General features: G+C 32.3%; 2 protein-coding genes across 7 annotated transcripts; both read left to right on the top strand.

Annotated features, from left to right (window-relative positions):
* The first annotated feature begins 685 nt into the window (after positions 1 to 685).
* Positions 686 to 7,451, top strand: AAE14 (acyl-activating enzyme 14). Of its 6 annotated transcripts, XR_011084503.2 has the most exons (11): positions 815 to 1,091; positions 2,230 to 2,302; positions 2,498 to 2,663; positions 2,767 to 2,865; positions 3,355 to 3,452; positions 3,786 to 3,979; positions 4,460 to 4,587; positions 5,742 to 6,127; positions 6,570 to 6,651; positions 6,832 to 7,037; positions 7,127 to 7,451. XR_011084503.2 is itself a non-coding variant. In XM_090303773.1 (10 exons), the coding sequence occupies exons 6-10, from the start codon at positions 3,837 to 3,839 to the stop codon at positions 7,254 to 7,256; spliced, it is 993 nt and encodes a 330-aa protein (XP_090159899.1). In that variant the 5' UTR covers positions 686 to 1,091; positions 2,230 to 2,302; positions 2,498 to 2,663; positions 2,767 to 2,865; positions 3,355 to 3,530; positions 3,786 to 3,836; the 3' UTR covers positions 7,257 to 7,451. The 6 variants fall into 6 exon arrangements, 5 of the variants coding, with proteins under 5 accessions (XP_090159899.1, XP_090159900.1, XP_068496085.2 ...); XM_090303773.1 differs by lacking the exon at positions 6,570 to 6,651 and having other exon boundaries at positions 686 to 1,091; positions 3,355 to 3,530; XM_068639984.2 differs by lacking the exon at positions 7,127 to 7,451 and having other exon boundaries at positions 6,829 to 6,958.
* A 3,193-nt stretch (positions 7,452 to 10,644) lies between these two features.
* Positions 10,645 to 18,562, top strand: LOC137832023 (myosin heavy chain-like protein). The gene is made up of 5 exons (XM_068639982.2): positions 10,645 to 10,920; positions 11,594 to 13,975; positions 14,511 to 14,637; positions 15,653 to 15,754; positions 17,733 to 18,562. The coding sequence occupies exons 2-5, from the start codon at positions 11,679 to 11,681 to the stop codon at positions 17,793 to 17,795; spliced, it is 2,589 nt and encodes an 862-aa protein (XP_068496083.1). The 5' UTR covers positions 10,645 to 10,920; positions 11,594 to 11,678; the 3' UTR covers positions 17,796 to 18,562.
* Positions 18,563 to 20,058: the final 1,496 nt, after the last annotated feature.

Raw genomic sequence — 20,058 nt, 5'->3', positions numbered from 1 at the left:
AAAAAAAATAGTACTGATGGAGAAGAAGGAAGATGCAAATCTAATTTATTTGGATTAGGATGAATTTGGACACTAGGATTCCATGAAGTTATACAAATGTCCATGTTTTTGGTCTGAACATAGTACATTGTATTTATTATGCCAACTTTTCTATGTATTCCATAATTCAATATCTTTATGTTTTTAGTTCCCAATCAATTATATTAATCTTTATATTCTTTTTTTTTATCAGCAATCTTTATATTCTTACATAATCAATTATTATTATATTATAAATTAATAATGATTATCTTTATATTTTGAGTTGATATTTTACGTGTTATATGATTAATTATGGGTGTATTTGTAATGGATATATACTACATATTTGGTATCTTTATGACTTTTGTGTAATAATTATTGTTGTATGACTCTAAACACACTTAGTATTGAAATATTTTAAAATTATAAAATTTTAATGCATTTCAAATTATTTTTAAACATTTTTTTCTAATTTTTAATATTAAAATTTAATTTATAACTGAAATATTTATTTGTATGACAATTTTTCATACGAAAAGAAAAGAAAGTATAATATATGAAAAGAAAGTATAATATATGTATACAAATAATTCTATTTAGTTTCAAATAAATGATATCAAATAATGTTTTAGTTATGGGAAATTCTGATACTAAAGAAAGCTCTACATGGAAAAGCTCTTAATCAAACAAAGAACAGATAATAGAGAAATTTAGAATTCACCAATAGAAAAGTGACAGATGGTGATGCTGGATATGCGTATGAGCAATTTTGGAAGAGATCTGAAAGAAAAGATGCATACATGTGAAACACACAGTTTTCTGAACTCAACTAACATACTTACATACATAATTCAAACATAACTCGCTTTCATGGCTAACTATTCTCATCCTCACATCTGCCAATGTCTGAGCCGCTTGTTTGGCTTCCGGCGACATTTTCTGGTCACTGTCACCGGAAACCGCCGCAAAACTGGCCAACAGTTGGTGGAGGAAGTGTTGTCTTTGGCCCAAGGCCTACTCCATCTTGGACTCGCACCTGGTCACGTGGTTGCCATCTCTGCACACAATAGGTGCCCTTTGCTTTGCTCCCTTACTCTTAATTTTTCTCTCCCATTTTTTCTTGTTACTACCTCAGAACTACAAAAGTGCATCAGTTTTGAATTTCTACTACTCTTTTAGGAGAATCTTTCTCCTTTTCCTTTGTATTAGTTTGATTTTGCGTTAGTGGTAGTATTATATCACCAACAATCATTAATCACGTTCAGTTTCCTTTAGCAAAGTTTCAAGTTGGAATGTTATAAATGAAAAAGATTATGTTTAGAAAGACTCTCTTGTCCAATGAACTTTAGTATATTATTTGACTTTCTTCTTCAACTTAAGTCATAACGCAATCCTTTAAACTTGGAGCATAATAATGAACATATTTGCATAGTCTGTAATGAAATTAAACTACTCTCTTTAAAAGGGTGTGATGAATTTGTTGTGTTACTTTTGAGGAAAAACACTACGGATATTCAGTAAACATAAATCACACTTGAATTTCTACCAGAATTTTATGCTTTCTTGTTTTGGACCAGGCACAGCACTGGTTGTGATTTTGTTTTGTTCTCGATTCAATTTGACTCTTCGCCCCCCTCCTTGTGATTTGTATTGAGAATTTGAGATGATGATGACATGGGCACGAGCTTGTCCTTCTTAAGGTCAAACAATGCAATAAATTTATATTGTGAAATGTCTACAGCTACAAATACATTTTTTCAAACTTCTGCGTTTACATTTTTTTCATCGTTATATTGTAAATTGCCATGTTGATCCTGGAAACAGATAGGAGCCCACTTATTTAATGAGACCGGTATAAGATTTTACTTAATAATAAAACTATATTAACAAATATTCGATGAGTGTGTTGCTTCTTTTTCTCGTTTACAACAGAATGAACTCGAGCAAGATAATACATATATGTTATGAACTGTTTTACTTGCAGTTTTTGCTTTGTTGATGCAAAGATTTTAGGTGGTTTAAAATATTATATTTTTTATTTATGTTGTTTCTTATGGCTTATGAGAGGCCTAGGAGGCTGTAATTCCCTTGCAACAACAAAGTATTGGTCATTGTTGTATAATCTATAAACACGTGATCCTATCCTATAAAATATCTAGTTAATGCATTTTACTTTTGTGGATGATGGATAGAGGTTTTCTTTTTCAGTGATAGGTATCTGGAATGGTTATTAGCCATTGCATTTGCTGGGGGAATAGCTGCTCCTCTGAACTATAGATGGGTGAGTAAAATTTCTGTTCTGTTGGAGAAATAGCCATTGCATCAATGTGAAAATAAGGAGACTGACCGCACTTGACTAAAAGTATAAGAACTAAAAATGTATTTTTCCCTTATTTTATCTGCACTTTCTTATATCACAATCTGTTTCATATACCAATCATAAAGTTATGCTTTAAAACAAATTTCTTTCCTGCAGAGTTTTGAAGAGGCAAGATTAGCATTGGCTGCAGTGAAGCCAGTGTTGTTAGTGACTGACGACAGCAGTTACACATGGTACTCAAATCTCCAGCAAAATGATGTTCCATCTCTGAAGTGGCATGTTTTGTTGGATTCCCCTTCCTTAAATTTTACTAAGTGGAACGGTAGGAACATCACTGGGTGCTTAGTCATCATTGTGGAAAATATACATGAAACCTTTTTTCACTTGAATGATCTTTATAACTTATTGATTTTACTGCCTTGCAGTGTTAACTCCAGAAATGATTAAAAGGCATCCTGTAAAGCTTGAACCATTTGATTATTCATGGGCACCTGAAGGCACTGTCATAATATGCTTTACTTCAGGTTCAAGATTCTCACTCAGTTACTTTTCCTCAGAACTCCAATTGATTGTGGTTTAGGGGTTAGTAGAGAAATAAGGCAGGCAGGGAATTTAGTGGTGACTGGAACGAAATACCAAGATTCTAAGACTATTTATGAAATTTTTTGGATGAAAACTATTGCTACTTAGATAGGAAGATTTTTGGTTGCAGAGGGAAGTTGCAAATGAAATCCGGGTTATTTGGAATAAATCATGTAGTTGTTAAGCTACATAAAAGGAAATAGAAAAAACCTTCCACAGAAGGCAATCATTTTTGTGTATATCAATATTTCCAAAATTGCTGTTTACATATATAAATCTTTTATTCCACTGAAGGAGGTCCCTTTCAACACCACTGACATGACCTTTTAGTAGTGTATGTGCTACTGCTTAAATATTATTCTAAGGGTGTTAATTTCTGATCAAATATATCTTCTTTTTGGTTCCTGAAATTGTTGTATTCTTGACTCTAGGAACTACGGGAAAGCCTAAGGGAGTCACTCTAAGCCATGGAGCTTTGCTCATACAGTCCTTAGCCAAGATTGCCATTGTTGGCTACAATGAGGATGATGTATGCCATTCCGTGTTACACTGAGGCTGTCAATATTAAGATTTTGAATATGGCTTCTCTTAAGTGAGAAAATATAAAGTAAGTAATTTCAATCATTGATGAGAAAATCAATGATTGATATCCCATAACATGAATAATTTGTTAAGTATGTGTAAACAATATTGATTGTTAATTTTCTCATCAACGACTGAGATTTCTCACTGTACACCCCAAAGCAAGTTGCTTATTTTAGAGGATCCGGATCCTAAGATTTTACATACGTGCAAGACACATGGTAAATCCAGCTGAAAGATGATTAAGTTTTCCATGTTAATGCCATTTGTTCTGTTACAGGTCTATCTGCATACTGCTCCGTTATGCCATATTGGTGCCTTGTCATCAGCCATGACCATGCTTATGGTTGGAGGTTGTCATGTCTTGATGCCAAAGTTTGATGCAGAATCAGCTATTGGTGCCATAGAGCAATATGCAGTGACATCTTTTATCACAGTTCCTGCAATAATGGCCAGTCTGATTTCTGTAATTAGGTATATTCCAGTCTCAATACAAACAAAACTTTGTCGATTTTTGAAAGAAAGATTATCACCGTTAGGTTTCAAGTATGAGTTTGGTCTCACATTGTGTAGGAATGAGCCTGAAAAGAAATGTAAGAAAAAATATTTATGGACCCATCTTCTTAAGGTTTTGGGTTAAAAATAGTGTCTTAACTTTTTATATGAAATGAATCTATCTGACATTTTTTCTATCCGACAATCAAAGTAAATATGCTAAATTAGCTTTGGGATCTTTTAACCTGCAGTAAAATGAAATTATATTTTAGCTGCTCAAGATAAATGTTCTAAATATGTCAGGTTTTATGGATCAAACTCTCTTTCATCCTTTTTGTTTCTAATATGCTAACAGTTCTTCTGCATAAATGTTTTGCTATCTTCTTACCTTAGAAACCAAGTATCAGAGTTCATGTTTACAACTTTCTCAATCTAGATTCGCTGTTTTGATAATTTTAGGCCCAAAGTGATATGGAAAGGAGCAGAAACTGTCAAGAAAATACTTAATGGGGGTGGAAGCCTCTCACATGAGCTCATCAAGGACACTGGCATATTCTTTCACAAAGCTAAACTTATTTCAGCTTATGGTAGGTCTTTCTTATCCCCATGTTGGCTAGAAGAAACTTTATTGTCTAATTTAAGATGGTAAAAACTTGCATATGAAATTTCACTTGTATTAACATACTTTTGCATGTAAGTGCTTTTAGGTTGATAGATTTTTTACTCTTGAAAATATGAATAAGAAAACCAATGAAACTAGGAGAAGAAATATATATAAATGAACAATCTAGAGAGAGAGGTGATACAAAATTAAGGGAGAAGAAGGAAAAGGAAACATAAGAACTTAGAATAAATTGCTAAATATTTAGCCAACAATCTATCATACAATTAGAACAAGTAATTTACAGCAGAACCTGTGAAACAAATTGGATACACACTTCAAGTAATCAACTTAACCGTGGAACAATCAAAAGAACCATATCGGAAGCCAAATCTATGACATGCTTAATTCCATATTAAAAGATTATAGCAAGGCACTGCTTATTGAAAGCCCCATTAATTTGAACCAATGTGCCAAGAAACCGAAATCCTTTGCTGCTGTTCCCAGTGCTTAATGTTTTCTTTTTATTAAGATCCCAGATTAGTATATGTAGCACTAAAAGCGTATGGTGAAACAGAAATCTGGTCCTGCCATTAAATAAATATATTTTATCAAAGAATTTCATTTAGAGCTATTTAAAGTTTATCTCCTACTTAGTTACCAGAAATATGGCCGTAGCCTAGTTTAATCATCTTCCTACTTCAAGCTGCTTTATGAGATATTGGAAAGCCATTGATTCATTTTTTACCTATTACTGGTAGTATTTGGTCTACTGCAATAACATGATGAAGGAATAGCATCTCCAAATCAGTATCTATGAAATCACTGGTTTGATTTAGTAGGCTGGAGAACATTGTCTTAACCAACGGAAAAAAAACAACCCAACAAACAGCTATGTCTACATTGAAGAACGTGTGCTTCTGTTTTTTCACTATGACAAGATCAAAAGTTTCACTTTTCTCCTTTTTTTATTTTATCAGTATATGTTTACTCAAGGCAACATACCAAATGACAAGAATTTATAATGTCTGATGGCGACTGAAATTGGACCATTTGAAAATTTCTCTACTTCTCTTGTGTGTAATAGATGGAAATTCACTGGTCTGGTCTTATAGCCTTTGTCTGTTTCATTTATCAAAGGGATGACAGAGACATGCTCTTCATTGACATTCCTGACACTGTATGATCCAATGGATGAAAAGACACACAGGTCCCTTCAAACATTTGCTCTGGCAGCATACAAGTTTATTCAGCAGCCACAAGGTGTTTGTGTTGGCAAGCCTGCACCCCATGTTGAACTGAAGATAAGTGCAGATGCTTCTGGTCAAATTGGGAGAATTCTAACTAGAGGACCACACATAATGCTTAGGTATTGGGAAACTCACACAAATCCATTAAGTCAGAACAATGAAGCTTGGCTTGACACAGGTGATATTGGATCAATTGATCATTATGGTAATTTGTGGCTTCTTGGTCGAACAAATGGTCGAATCAAGAGTGGTGGGGAGAACATTTACCCTGAAGAGGTAATAGAAGTGTCACTTAACTTGCTTGCCTTATCATAAAGAACTAATTTAAACCAAAAGAATGTGCTGCTTTATTACAAATTGTTATCCTTCAAAAGGATGAATTAGTTCTCATATCATGAATAATCAAAGTGGATCATAATTGCATGAATTAAGATACTAAAATAATAAGGTTAATGATACTTACCTTGTGATGCCATTGTTTCTTAGGTAATTCGAATCTATTTGAATGCTTCTATATAAATTTAATCGTAGTATGGAATCTTCCTCCTCCTCTTTCTTAAATTTTGACTATCAGAGCAAAAAGTCTCTTGTGTACACATAAAGAAAATGAAACTAAGACCTACCTTTCCATGAAGGGTTATAATAGTTTATTCATTTCCATTCATGAAAGTGTCGTGTTTATGCAAACTATATCCTTTCATGGTTTCACTCATCACAGATCCATTCAACTGAGGCTATAACTTTCCAACTACGTTCATTGTGAGAATATCCCAAGCAACCAATGTTTAAATAAACCAATGGTACGTCTAGAAATGAAATTTGTAAGAAAAATAACTAAATAATATTGAACATTTATGTTGTGCATGTTCAGAAGTTCATCAAGTCTTGCTTCTTTTGCTCAGTTAAATGCTTGCCTTCACTTTACTTATGGCATTTACAACTCCATGGAAGGGTGAACATATATTATTTGTTTGAAGTAGGTTGAGGCAATTCTACTACAACATCCAGGGATTGCAAGTGTTGTTGTTGTGGGAATCCCAGATGCTCAACTAACAGAGATGGTAGCAGCATGTATCCAACTTGGAGAAAATTGGCAATGGTCAGAGCAGTTGAGTGTTTCAAATGAAGAGTTTAATCTATCTAGAAAGAATCTCCAGCTACATTGTATAGAAAATCATTTAAGCAGGTATTTCTCCGAATCTATGTTTGTAAGAGAATACTTTAGTAGCTTGGTTGGGGGAAGCAAAAGATGATTTCTGTTTATTCTCTTTTCAGGTTCAAGATACCAAAAATGTTTATTGCATGGAAAAAGCCATTTCCACTCACTACCACAGGAAAAATAAGAAGAGATGAAGTCAGAAAGGAAGTTATGTCTCTGCTACAATCTTTACACAGTAATCTTTGAACATTCCATGGCTCCATCTGCTACCATCGCATGCTTCTCATGAGAATTTTGACCAATCCCTTTAGTTCACTCGTCAACTTAAGTACAATTTTGTATCTCTAAGAATTTAGTAACTGTTCATTATTGTATCACATATTTTTATTTGTTGAAAATATTCTCTTATTCGTTTATTAATAAGGAATCATTAAATAAAAGCCAACTATTTTAGATTATAAAATTCTTCGTTAAAACATCAATTTATACAGACTAAAACAAAACACTAAACAGTCCAAACAATTTAATAGACTAAAACAAAAAAAAAAAGGTCATTCAGAATAACATACAGTTTATCATAATTTTTAATAACAGCTTTACTCTTTCATAAAGGTTAATTTCAAATTATCTATTCTAAAAATCTTTTGAATTAAGCTTTATAAAATTTTTAAAACAGACTTTATGGAATAAACTCTTATATAGTATATAAAATGCATTACAAAACAATTTTTTTGAAAAAAATATTTTAAAATAATCTTTTTGAAAGATACTATATACTTTTCAAAATGAACTTTTTGAAATAAGTTTTTCAAAACATAGAAAACATATTCAGAAATAAGATTTCTAAAACAATATTTGTAGAACAAGTTTTACCTAACATATATAACACAATGATGTGGTGCAAAGGGAGTATATTTTAATCTTTTATGGAGTGCAGGTAATAATAATTGAAGAGTAGGAAGAAAAAGCCGTATCACCTTGTGCTTTTCTTCTCAGCCTTTTTCCTGCTTTTTATTCTCCTTTCCTTCGCCATTGAGGTTTGAGTAAACCTCAACTTAAAAAAATGACGTTTAATTCAATATATATATATATATATATATATATATTTATTTGATATTTGTACAACTAGGTGTCATTGATTGGGAGACCGATCATATTATCGTCAAATCACTCACAATCTAACCTACATGTCGGGTTTTTGACTTCTCGATTAGGTAGGACATGATTAAGCTTGACTATTAGGAAGAAAAACTTGATTACACACTAAAAAACATAATTAGACAAGTATTAGGTATGCACTAATCCCTCTACGGAGAAATGTCCATTAGAAAATTCTAAATAGGAGGAGACCCTTAAGGTAAAAGGTAATAATTGTTTTAATTGTAAACTTTCAAATCTGAGTATAACTACATCTAATTTATACGTTAGAGTGTATTTGCAAATATCTCCACACTATACAAAAGGAGTAGAGATCGAGACAAAGAATCAAATGACTTAAAAATCGAATAATTTAATAAAAAAAAATTCACCTAACAAGAACAATGTTCATTGGACGAAAACAATCTCTATTTCATCAAATTTAAAACTAACTCATTTTAGTCCTTTATATTTTGATGGTGTTAAAAGCATATTAATATTTAAGAATTAAGAATTTCATAGAAAACATTTAAAGACATAAAAAAAACTTCAAAATGAAAATTTAGATAAGTTATCCACCTATAAAGTAAAATTGAGTTCTAAACTATAATGTAATATATTTATTTACGTCAATTTCGAGAATCAAAATTTAAAATTAAAGCATTTTTTAAAATAAAATCTGACGACCAGTTTTTTCAAAAAAATAGAGTTTTTTTTTATCAAAATTGAAGAATAAAATAAAAAAAATACTATCTAATAAGTATTTGGGTGTATTTTGATTTTTAAATAATAGTTATAACACTCAACCTTTTCCCATTTGATGATACTATACGGAATTAATAACATGTGTGATACAATAAAAACAATAATAGTAATGTGATACACTTTTTAATGGATGATAATTATATCTTAAAATTTTGCAAAAGTCAAAGATGGTAAAATAAATTTTGTAAAAGTTGAAATTTGAAATTTGAAACATAAGCCAACAAGATAGAACAAGATAGAACATGATGATAATGATGTGACCATGATTGCTCAACAAATAATTTGTATGCATGTCTTGTGGGGACAATAAGTACGTTGAGATTTTTTTAAAATTATTTTTTTCTAGGTCAGACATAAAAATAATTGTTTTCCCGAAAAACAAAAATATAAAAAAACCCATAACTTTTCAAGTATAAGAGTTTAATTATCAAAGTAATAATTTTCTTACATTATATTAATACGGTAATTCAAATAAATTAGTCTCAAATCCCATAAATAGGTTTTTAAGTTCAAGTTTTACTACCATTAGAATAAAATACACATTAAATAATTTTGTTCAATAAAATATTATAGAGAAAACAAAAAAAAAAAAAACTATTTAAATACTAAGGGAAAAAGGTTAAACATGTGTTGGTTGACAGCTATATAATGTGTGGAATTTGTTGACCCACTAATCACTATCACTTTCATATTCAAATCCATCAATAAAATAAAATATAATTACAATTATAACTTTACTTAGTCTTAGCCATTTACAGACAAAGTGGGCAGCGCATATATTCTCTATCACTTTAACTTTCATTATCATAATCAGTATATAATTAAATTAATTAACAATTTATTCAATAACTGTAAAATCTTAACCAAACTACCTTCTTAAGTCGTATCAACATATAAACAAAATACTCATCGTTTTTATACAAATTTTTGAAAATATTTAATAAATTAAAAACTAAGTAGGAGGCAAATTTATGATTTATATGAAAACAGAAAAAAGGGAAGGAATTTGTTTTTTCTGTTTATTTAATTGGTTCAATTTAATCTTTCACTATTAATTTAAACTAAGTTAATATTTATGCCTGCTACATAATAAAAAAAAACACTGGTAATCATAGAATATACATTCATCATTAGTTTAAACCAAGTAAGAAAAATTACAACATTATAATAATTTTGAAAATTAATAAGGATAAAGTTACCATTTTTAGGTTTAACTGAATTCTATTTTCTTGACCACTTTCTATGTAGGATGTGAAAAATCACAAGTACAATTAAACAAACATTTTAATGATTTAAAAACACAATCAAATTAAATAATTACAAAAACCAAACTAGTAATATAACTTTATATAGTTGATTTTTTTTGGCTGATAATCTTTAACAAAATATTTTCTCTCAAACATTTGCTTTTTTTATTTTCTTTAATCTCTATATCTAATTTCAATTTCAATAAACTTTGAAAACAATTCATCAGTAATTAAAACAACTTTATTTCATAATTTAAAATATAATTTATATAACTATTTTCTTATCACAGTATCCATTTGTAATATTATTTATTTACCTATACAATTTATAATATTGGCATCAACAAAATAAATTTATTTATATAGATATGGATATAAATTTTCAAGTCAATTTAATAGCAATAAAGAACAGTTAATAATAATAACAACATTTTTCTGCTAAATAATTAATAGTAATAAATAGTGACGAATACATAGTGAAACGTGAGCTTGTAATTTGGAAGTGAAATAGGGTGTATTGTACTTACCCTTCTCCCGCTCGTACCAAATCTTTGCTTCTGCAACTTTTCCACCTTCTTCTCTTCTGCTGCTCCCTCTGCTCCTAAACCCTAGAAAAGGCCACTACCACATTTCAACTCTGCCCCCACCTCCACTCCTCCTCTCTCCAAACGTTTTCTGTCACCTCGGGATTCTCCACAACTTCCTCTTTTGTCTGCTAATTCACCCTCGTACGCCCCAAGATTCCTCTGTTATTATCCCCTGTAAGTTTCCACGCCTTTTTTTTTTCTTTCTTTCTTTCTCTCTGTTTTCGACTGCTTCGATGTCCTTCCATCTGCATTGGAGCTCCTGTTAATTGCCACTGAACGTTGGTTTTTTTAGTGTGACTTGAATTTCAGCTCATGGTCGTTTTTGTTTCAGAAAATTATGCTGGTGAAAGAATTTTGACTTTGTTTCACTGTATTGATTGTTGAATTTTGTCTCAATGATTTTGGAAGTGATCACAGTGAAAGGGTGTGATGGGAGTTTTGATTTTTTTTTGGAGGGGGCCTGGGGTCATAGCGGTTACCGAACTTTTGTTCAATTTGAATGATTGTTATTGTAAATAATTGAGTAAATTACATGACGGCCGTAGTCTTTTAAAGATTGCGCACTATTTCTTGGTTTTTAAAGATTTACAACAACCTCGTAGGATACCACGATATTTTTCAATTTTTAAGAAGAGAGTGTAACGGGTAAGAGGTGTCACTGTAATGTTTTACAATCAGTTAAGGGGATTCGTTTACGAGTTGAAAAAAGAGAGATAGCTAGAAATTAGAGGAAGACTTTGGGAATTTACTCTAAATAATTAATGTCGAGGTTTGTATTACTAACCTTTTTTATGGCTCTGTTTGTTAAGTTTATTAATTGTTATGTATGTGTTTCCTACTTTGGCAGGTGGTGTGTTAGATTTGAGGGTTTGCCTTGAGCTTGTGTTTCGAATGGCCCCAAATTGTTGATTCCTGTTTATAGAGGAGAAAAGATGGCAACGGAGAGCGTTGCTGTTATGAAGGGTGGTGTAAAGGTTTATGATTGTGGTAAAGAAAGGATGTATGATAATGGTAAAGAGGATGAGAGTGTGGACGATCACACTGATATAGTTGAGGAAATGGAGTCCCTTCTGGCGGATGTCGAGGAGCAGCTGATAATATCCAGGATGGTGAGTGACTCAGTCATAAAGGGCATGGTTAATGCTGTTGAGGAACAGGCAGCGGAGCGAATCACTGAGAAAGAATTGGAGGTGGTCGGGCTAAAGAAAATGCTACATGGGCTTCACGTGGGTTCAGAAGAAACTAAGACATTCTGGTCTTCATTGCATCATCATGAACCCCACGAAGCTGCCGCACATCAGTTTCCAGATAGTGTCGTAGAGCCCGATGGATATATAATGTCTGTAGACAGTCTTCAAATTGCAGCGCACGAGGAGTTAAGTCAGCTCAAGAAAGAAATAAATAAAATTAAGGGGGCTAGTTCCAGCAGAAGAATTAGTTCAGGTTCTGATTTGGTGGGTTTAAGTGGTATTCTGCAGGAGAATATGCCAGAAAAATGGATTTATGTTGATAAAGCTTTGGAAAGTCTAAAAGATGCCGTAGACAGTGTCTGCAGGAGAATGAAAGTCACGGATCGGTTATCAAAGGCATCACTTTCTGAATGGCAACAGGAGCAGGACTTTCAATCAGATATTGAACGGATGGTGATCAGTAATGGTGTCTGGGGTTTGCAACAGGAGTTTGAACAGAAACTGTGGGATCTTTATGATTCTGAAAGTAGAAATTGTTTTAACGAATATAAAGAGATCTCAAATTTGCGTGAGGAATTAGATTCAATTTTTAAAACACTCTCTGTTTCTGAAACCGGACACCTTCTTTCTCATGGATCCTTGGAGAATGCTGAGGAATGGTGTCATAATAAGAGGGTTGATCATTTCCATGTGAAGCTTTCCGCTGATGATTTGTCACCATTAACTATGGAAGAGAATGGCAAACAGGAGGAGTCAAAGATTAACAAGCCTGAGAATTTGGATTCAGCCTCACTAAAGCACATGTCTAAAGAAGATTTGGTTACTTATATTACTAAAATGAGAAGAAACCATGAATCTCAGGTGCAAGAGAAGACTGAAGAGAATTTTCGCCTGAGGCGCGAACTTTTGAAAGAAAGAGGTTCTTCTTTCCCACTAAAGAAGGACAAGGAGTTTGAGCTTTTGAAGAAAAAAATCCCTGATGTCATTGCAAAATTGAATGAAATCCTTGATGGAAATGAGAAAGTACAACAATTCAGTGAAAACATTGAATCTCTTGGCAGTTTAAAGGATAGATTGGATTTCTTAGAATCTGAGAATCATCAACTGAAGGAAACTCTATCAGATAAGAACAAGGAATTTTTGAGTCTTTCTTCCCAGCTTTCTGCTGCAGAGGAAAAATTGTCGCAGGAGCAATTAATAGAGAAAAATTTGTTACAAACCGTTCATAAGCTTGAGGATGATATAGGGGATGCACATTCTCAAGTTTCAGTTATTCAAGATGTATATAAATGTTTCTTTGAAGGTATTGTTAGTGAGTTTAGATGCTGCACTGAAGAATTACATCTGAAGAATAGTTTCATGCAAGAAATATATGAAGTATTATTCCAAGAAGCTTCCCTCAGTGCTCAAGCTTCTAGTGGATTGGGAATTGAGGAAGCAGAAATGGAGTCAACTATGATGCAAGGGATATTGGATATTAATCATATTATATTTAAAGAAACTTTGGTGAATGCAGATGAAGCGTTAAAATTGGAAGTTTCTGAAAAGGAGAAACTAAATTATGAAGTGCTTACATTGAAATCGGTTGTGGAAGAAAAGGAGAAGTTAATCAAAGGAGCAGCAGATGCTTTGGTTCAAGAGAAACAAAAAATGCAGTTTGCCTCCGAACAACTTAACAGTTTAAGAGCTGAGATTGCTCAACAACATAAATTATTTGAAGAGAAAAGTGAAGAATTGGATGCCACTAATGGTAACCTGGTTGCAGCTTTGAAGGAAAATAAACAATATGAGGAGCAAATGCATCAGCTGCATAAAAATATTGAACAACGAACAAACAAAGTTAGAGAGATTGAAGAAGAAAGAAGAGTACATTTTGCTCTTACACAAAAACAACAAGAAGCACTAAATTTGATTGAGGCAAAAGAAAGGAAAACTAGGAAGCAAATGGAATCTACCATTAATCTCATTCATAAATTGCTGACAATGATTACTGATTTTGAAGCTAGAGTAAATAAAGATATTTCAAGAAATTGTTTGAGGTATGCATTAATCGTGTCCAGGTTCTTCTTTTATTTATAACACATTAATTTATCAGAAACTTATGTTTCTATGACTGCTTCTATTGATTAAAGGAATAATTGGGAATTAACTTAGTTATTTTTGTTTTTAAACTTTAAACTTTTTTTAAGACAAATACAAAATACAAAGCTTTTTTAAGACAAATACAAAATACAAAGCTTTTTTAAGACAAATACAAAATACAAAGCTTTTATTTGTATCCATTCATGATTTCAGATTATTTACAAGCAGGAGGTGTTCTATATAAACAAGAAAAAAGTTCCCATTTGAGCAAAGATATTTGTCAGAAGTTTATATTTGATTTCAACTTGGTCTTTGTTAACTGGTAACAGCACAAATTGTTTGAAGAAACCAATATGTTTTAATTTCATATTTTTTATCCTTGTATTTAACAAGCAGTTTTTAATGTCAATTTTGCTATTATTTAAAATTCAATTTCAAATCCTTGTGGTGAATACCACTAGAACCAAGTCATATATGTAATAATCTTTTCAGGCTTGAAAACATAAGATCTGAGTTTCGGTGGATCAATAACCAAACCAACGTACTCAAAACCATGGGTTCGGTGTACAAGCAACAACTAGAAACAAGATCTTCTGATCTCGTAAAGGCTGAAACAGAGGTATCTATTCCAAAACATTCTGTGATCTTTTTCACTTTTGTCACGATGCTATTGGAAACATTGGATTAGGTATATGTGTTTCTGAATTTTACTTTATCTTTTAAGTGTAACCTCTATTGCTCCAATGCAGGATGATACCCTTGAATATCATTATTAGATAGTACTAGGGAACCCTACAAGGTACTGGTTTAGGTGGAAACTTGCCCTGATCACTTGGGATGAGAATGTGATTCAAATCTCAGGGAAGCACAATCAGCTGTTGGAGAGGTCAAGCAATCGTTGTGCTCTCATGGGCAAAAAAGTAGTGCCATGGGTGGTTCAAATGAGTTGTACATGTAGCTTGTGATGATACATAGTAGTACACAGTAAGAGAGAGAAATTTGGAAAACCAACTACATTGCAATCAAGTGAATAGCCTATAGGTTTATGCTGTAAAATACTGGTGAACCAAGATACAGCTAATTCTCAACTTGAAAAGATATAAAGTCATCTAGAAAACATTATTTTCTGAACTAGGGTTTAGGGTTTAGGGTTTAGGGTGAGATGCCTAAGTTCCACATTGAGTAAGTAGTATGAGATATTCAGTGGAATATTTAAGTGTCTTGGTTCTCTCCCCTTATAACTAGTTTTTAAGGAAGGTGTTTCCCAAGTACTCTGGTGTTATCAATTGGTAGCATAGTTGGTTGTTTGTGCCTCAAAGCAGGCTACTCACGAAGGGGCTGTCCAGAAAGGCTAGGTTAAGTGTCCTAGTCTGTTAGCCACCAAGATGCGGGTTCTTAGGAATGGTGCAATGGTAGGGATTTGGGTATTATGGGTTTTTAAGTCCCGCATCAAGTACAAGTAGTATGAGATACTTTGTGGAGTTTTTAAGTGGCTTGGTTTGGTTCTCTAAGCTAGCTTTTATGGAAGGTTTCCTAAGTGTTTGGGGTGCTTATTTTAACTTTCTATTTTAATCTTCATGTCTTGTAATTGGTCCACCCACCTATATTTGATGTAAAGTTACTTGTTGTTTCAGGTTGATCTTTTGGGGGATGAGGTAGATACTCTTCTTAGGCTCCTTGAAAAAATATACATTGCACTTGATCATTATTCACCCATACTGCAGCATTACCCTGGGGTAAGAACCTTTTGCTTTCTGCACATCTTTTTAATGTTTGTACTTCGTCATAGTGTGTATAATGCCAATATATGCGAGTCTATTTATCTTCCTGATTATTTCTCCTTATCATTTGTAACTATTTTAAGGATCTTAAAAGCAACTGTTCCATTCTGTGTTGAGTTGAGACAATAAATACTTAATGTTAACTGTTGAAGGAAAATCCCTGAAGTTTGTCTTTGGTTTTGAGAATAGAATATCTAGCAAATTTTGTGTGTTTAATATGATATTTTTGTCATATTTATCATTGTTGAGATGTTTTACATTTGTTAGAAAACTGGCCAAGAATAATCCTTACATGACTTGCCCGTCTCTTAAACTAGCTTTTGTGATTAAGTTAGGTATGTTCTAAAATGTTCAGTCCTAAACATAAAGGTTGGTTTATGACGACCTACATTGACTACGAGTACAATCAAATTAGTTCTGTAGGTCTCCATTTCTGATAACCGTCACTGGAACTCATGTTCTCTGGCTTGCTTTCTTTTCCCCACATAATATCACTCTTTTGCACTCCATGCTGCAGATAATAATTTTTTTATCTGTTTTTTCCCTCAACAGAAAAACAATTAAGGCCTTCATTAAACTAAGAAATTAAGGTAATTGCAGTGGGAAGGTAAAAAAGATGAGATATTATTTAAGAAATTAGGGCTCACCCAGAGGAGACCCTGGTGGTGGAAGTGAACAGAGTTGGAAATGGTACCATTGGGATAACCAGGGCTTGTTCTTCCTTGCATTTGGTAGTGCATTAAAAAGTAGAGAGGATCTGGAAATTTCTCTTATTTTGGGATGCTCACATTTGATTTACGAAATGGCATTTCCATAGCTTTAGAGTATACTATGAGTAAACTGAGATGCAATGGAATAGTCATTTTCTGTCTTAGTTTGGTAGATTTATGGATGGAGGAGTTACATACATTGAGGCAATCTAGATTCAAAATTACGTTAGTCATATAACCACTTAAAAAAGTCAAATGACTTTATGTTCTAATCTAGTACTCTTCTTGGCCATTCATGTACAATCTAATGGTCAAAATAGCTTCCTTTCATCACATTAAACTACTCCTTTCTCTTGTTATTAATTATGAACATCTGCATTAGACATTTTCAGGCGTAATGTTCAATTGAATTTTTCTACTTTATTTAAAAGACGAAGTGTTTGACGTTTTGCTAAAAAGTAACATCTTATTTGTGAGAACAATTTATGTTTGCATAAATTTAGTATATGGTATTAGTTATCATTTTTGTAAAATCGAGGGATATTAGGAAAGGAAAAACTAAATCTCATTAGGAAGGAATTCCAGGCTCCATGAGACTTGGGGTCTTCATTGATGCATGGATCCGGCACATAGCAGAGTGGACATGACTAGTGTAACCAATTGCCAGAATGGCAACCATGAAATTGGAAGGAAATTCTTTTGTGGTTTGTAATCGTAGACAAGGAAAGGGGAGTAGAGAGAGGAAGTGGAGGAATGTGAGTAAAAATTAGTGGAAGAGTACAAAACATCTCAATTGCCCTGGTATTCTGTTCTGAGACCACTTCTGTATTTTCAAAATAAACCTGTTAATGTACTATCACCGCCATAGGTGGATGAGCTTCCTTTTTAGCATTAGTAAACTGGAACTGTGTACAGCTGGCATACTAATTCAACCCCTTCATTCAGCTAAGAATTGTGTATTATTAGATAGATAGCTAATGATGAAGCTCCAAGCAGAAGTTTTTACTGGTTTTAGCGTTCAATTAGATTTGTGTACCTTCAAAGAAACATGGGCATATAATTTTCTTTTCAGTTTGTGTCTATCGTATCCAATAGTCTTTCTTTGTGAAGAAGGTTGAGATGATTTTACGTTCATATGAATAGAATAGTGTGTAGTGTGTCCAGCTTGGTCTTCAGAAGTCCCAACGTATAAACTTTTTAATAGTTATCCATTCATTTTGCAGATAATTGAGATTTTGGCGCTTGTGAGAAGAGAACTGAGTGGGGACTCTAGAAAACTTCTTTAATTGTACGTTTTGGCCAGGTAAATTGACAGACACCCTGTTGACACAAACTGCATCTTTCCACGCTCTGGATTTGTTAGACCCGGAATTGTGATAAGCAAATCATTATCTGCAAGCCCCCACATGATCATTGATCAACCACACTGGATGTGGATATTGCAAGTTTGCAAGTAACTTTTCAGGGAGCACCACCATAGTGTTAATTGGTTCATTTTTTCTTCTTTCTATTAGCTTCATCTATACAGAGATCAGAGAGGCTAGAGGTCTGGTAGTTCGATTTCTTTTTCATTTTTTTGGGTTCACTTCTCATGTCTATAACTGCAGAGCTATGGCGATGCTATTGCATAAATTATTTTAGTCCATGCTGTCTTCTGTTAAATTACTACATTGAGGAACTATGTGCAAATCTTCCAATGGATACAGGTTACAAGTTGTACAGTTGTTCACATAATATAGCAGCTGGCTGATGTGTAGCTGCTGGGTTTTTGTTCTCCTTAACACATTTTTGAGGAAAACAGCAACACAAAAGAACCAACAACTTGTGCAGTTGCTAACACCGATTTTGCCATACTCGAATTTTGTATCATACTAGGAGACATGCTTTGGTTGGTTGACACTAGTATATCACAAATTTGCCTCCTTGTAATTCTTACTTTGCCTTCCATATGAGCTAATTCATTAGCTTTTGTACATTTTGTTTTAATGAGTTTCTACATGGCTTATTGATACTTTTGGGTTATCACAAAGTGTATAATATTCTTTGGCATTCAGTGAATTGTGTTTAAAATGGTTATTACCATTATTGTCTATTGTTTATTCGCCTGAGACTTTTGAGATGCTTCTCTAGATGGGACATGTGAGTTAGGTAGTAGCTATCTGTTTCTATGTACAAAAATTCACTTGAATCTGTTTTGTAATGGGGGAACCGCTCATGTGCACTGACAGAGACATGTACCTTAGTGTTTAGTAGGGAGAAAAGAAATAGAGGCTGTGAAAATAGGTAGGTAGCAAAAGAAAAGGACAAAAATACATAAAAATATTGATTATTTAGTTTTAATAAAAAAGTGGAAATTGAAAAGGATGAAAGAAAAATTCGTGATTGTTTATATTTTAAGGATAATTGGCTGTGTTATAACGTGATTCATTATGTAAAAAAATCCGAAATGTTATCAGGTTTGCATTTTTTTGACAGTTTTGGAATCAATTTCTATTAAATGTTAAACACAATCGTGTAAGAGTTGTTTCAAGTGGTTTTGACTAATCTTCTCATAACATATGATTTATGTTTTTTTAATCTAATAAATTTTCATATTAGAGATAATATATTGTTAACAAATCAAATCAATTATTTTGTCTTTGAAATAGGCTATCCCTTATAATTATTATTGATGAAGAGACATTTTAGTGTATAGAAAAAGTCACCGACAAGTTTTATTATTGATTGAGATGTATCATTCAACATCAAACAAAGTTTATTATTCATTGATGAGTTAACCAGCATATTATGGATCCTTAAACCAGTCAAACCTTGTCTTTCTCAAACTCTTAATGTAGACTTTTTATTTTTAATTATCAAAGTTTTGTAATTAATGTCGCGTAACCAAAATATGTTACAACAATATTACATTGTCACAATGCTTTAACATTTCGCATACTAGGTTATCATTTAACAGTGGAAAGGAAAATAGTAAAATTTTATATTAAAAAACTAAAAGATCTATTTTTTTATAAAGACCAAGATGATATATATTTAATGTAAAAATATTTTTACTAGTTAATGTCTATTAATTTTATATATTTTTGAAATATTATGTTATTTATAAATATCTATTAATAGACTAATGAAGTGTTTATATGAATTACCTTCACGTCAACTCATAAGAAAGGTAAGACATTTAAACTTATGGGAACATTAACACCTACAATATTATGATTTTCTAACTCAAATGTTATACTAGTTTGGTTCTTAATGTATATATATAATATAATGCCATAAATAAAATATTAAAAATATATATGATTAAGAATATATACACAGTTTAATTAATAATAGTGTATCAGTCTCTGATTAATAATACTGTATCGGTATTTCTAGTACATAAGATTAAACTAAGGTGACATTTTTATTATAGGATAAAAATATTTCTAACAATGTCCGATTGTGTTATGTGAAAATGTTGAGAAAATTCAACACCAATAAACTATAAATATTTCATATAAAAAATTAAAATACGATATTTTCAATCTAAAACATTAATACAATACT

Source organism: Phaseolus vulgaris, chromosome 6 (genome assembly GCF_051622355.1).
Source record: "Phaseolus vulgaris cultivar YP4 chromosome 6, ASM5162235v1, whole genome shotgun sequence".
Classification (NCBI taxonomy): domain Eukaryota; kingdom Viridiplantae; phylum Streptophyta; class Magnoliopsida; order Fabales; family Fabaceae; genus Phaseolus; species Phaseolus vulgaris.
This window is presented reverse-complemented; position numbering and strand designations above follow the sequence as displayed.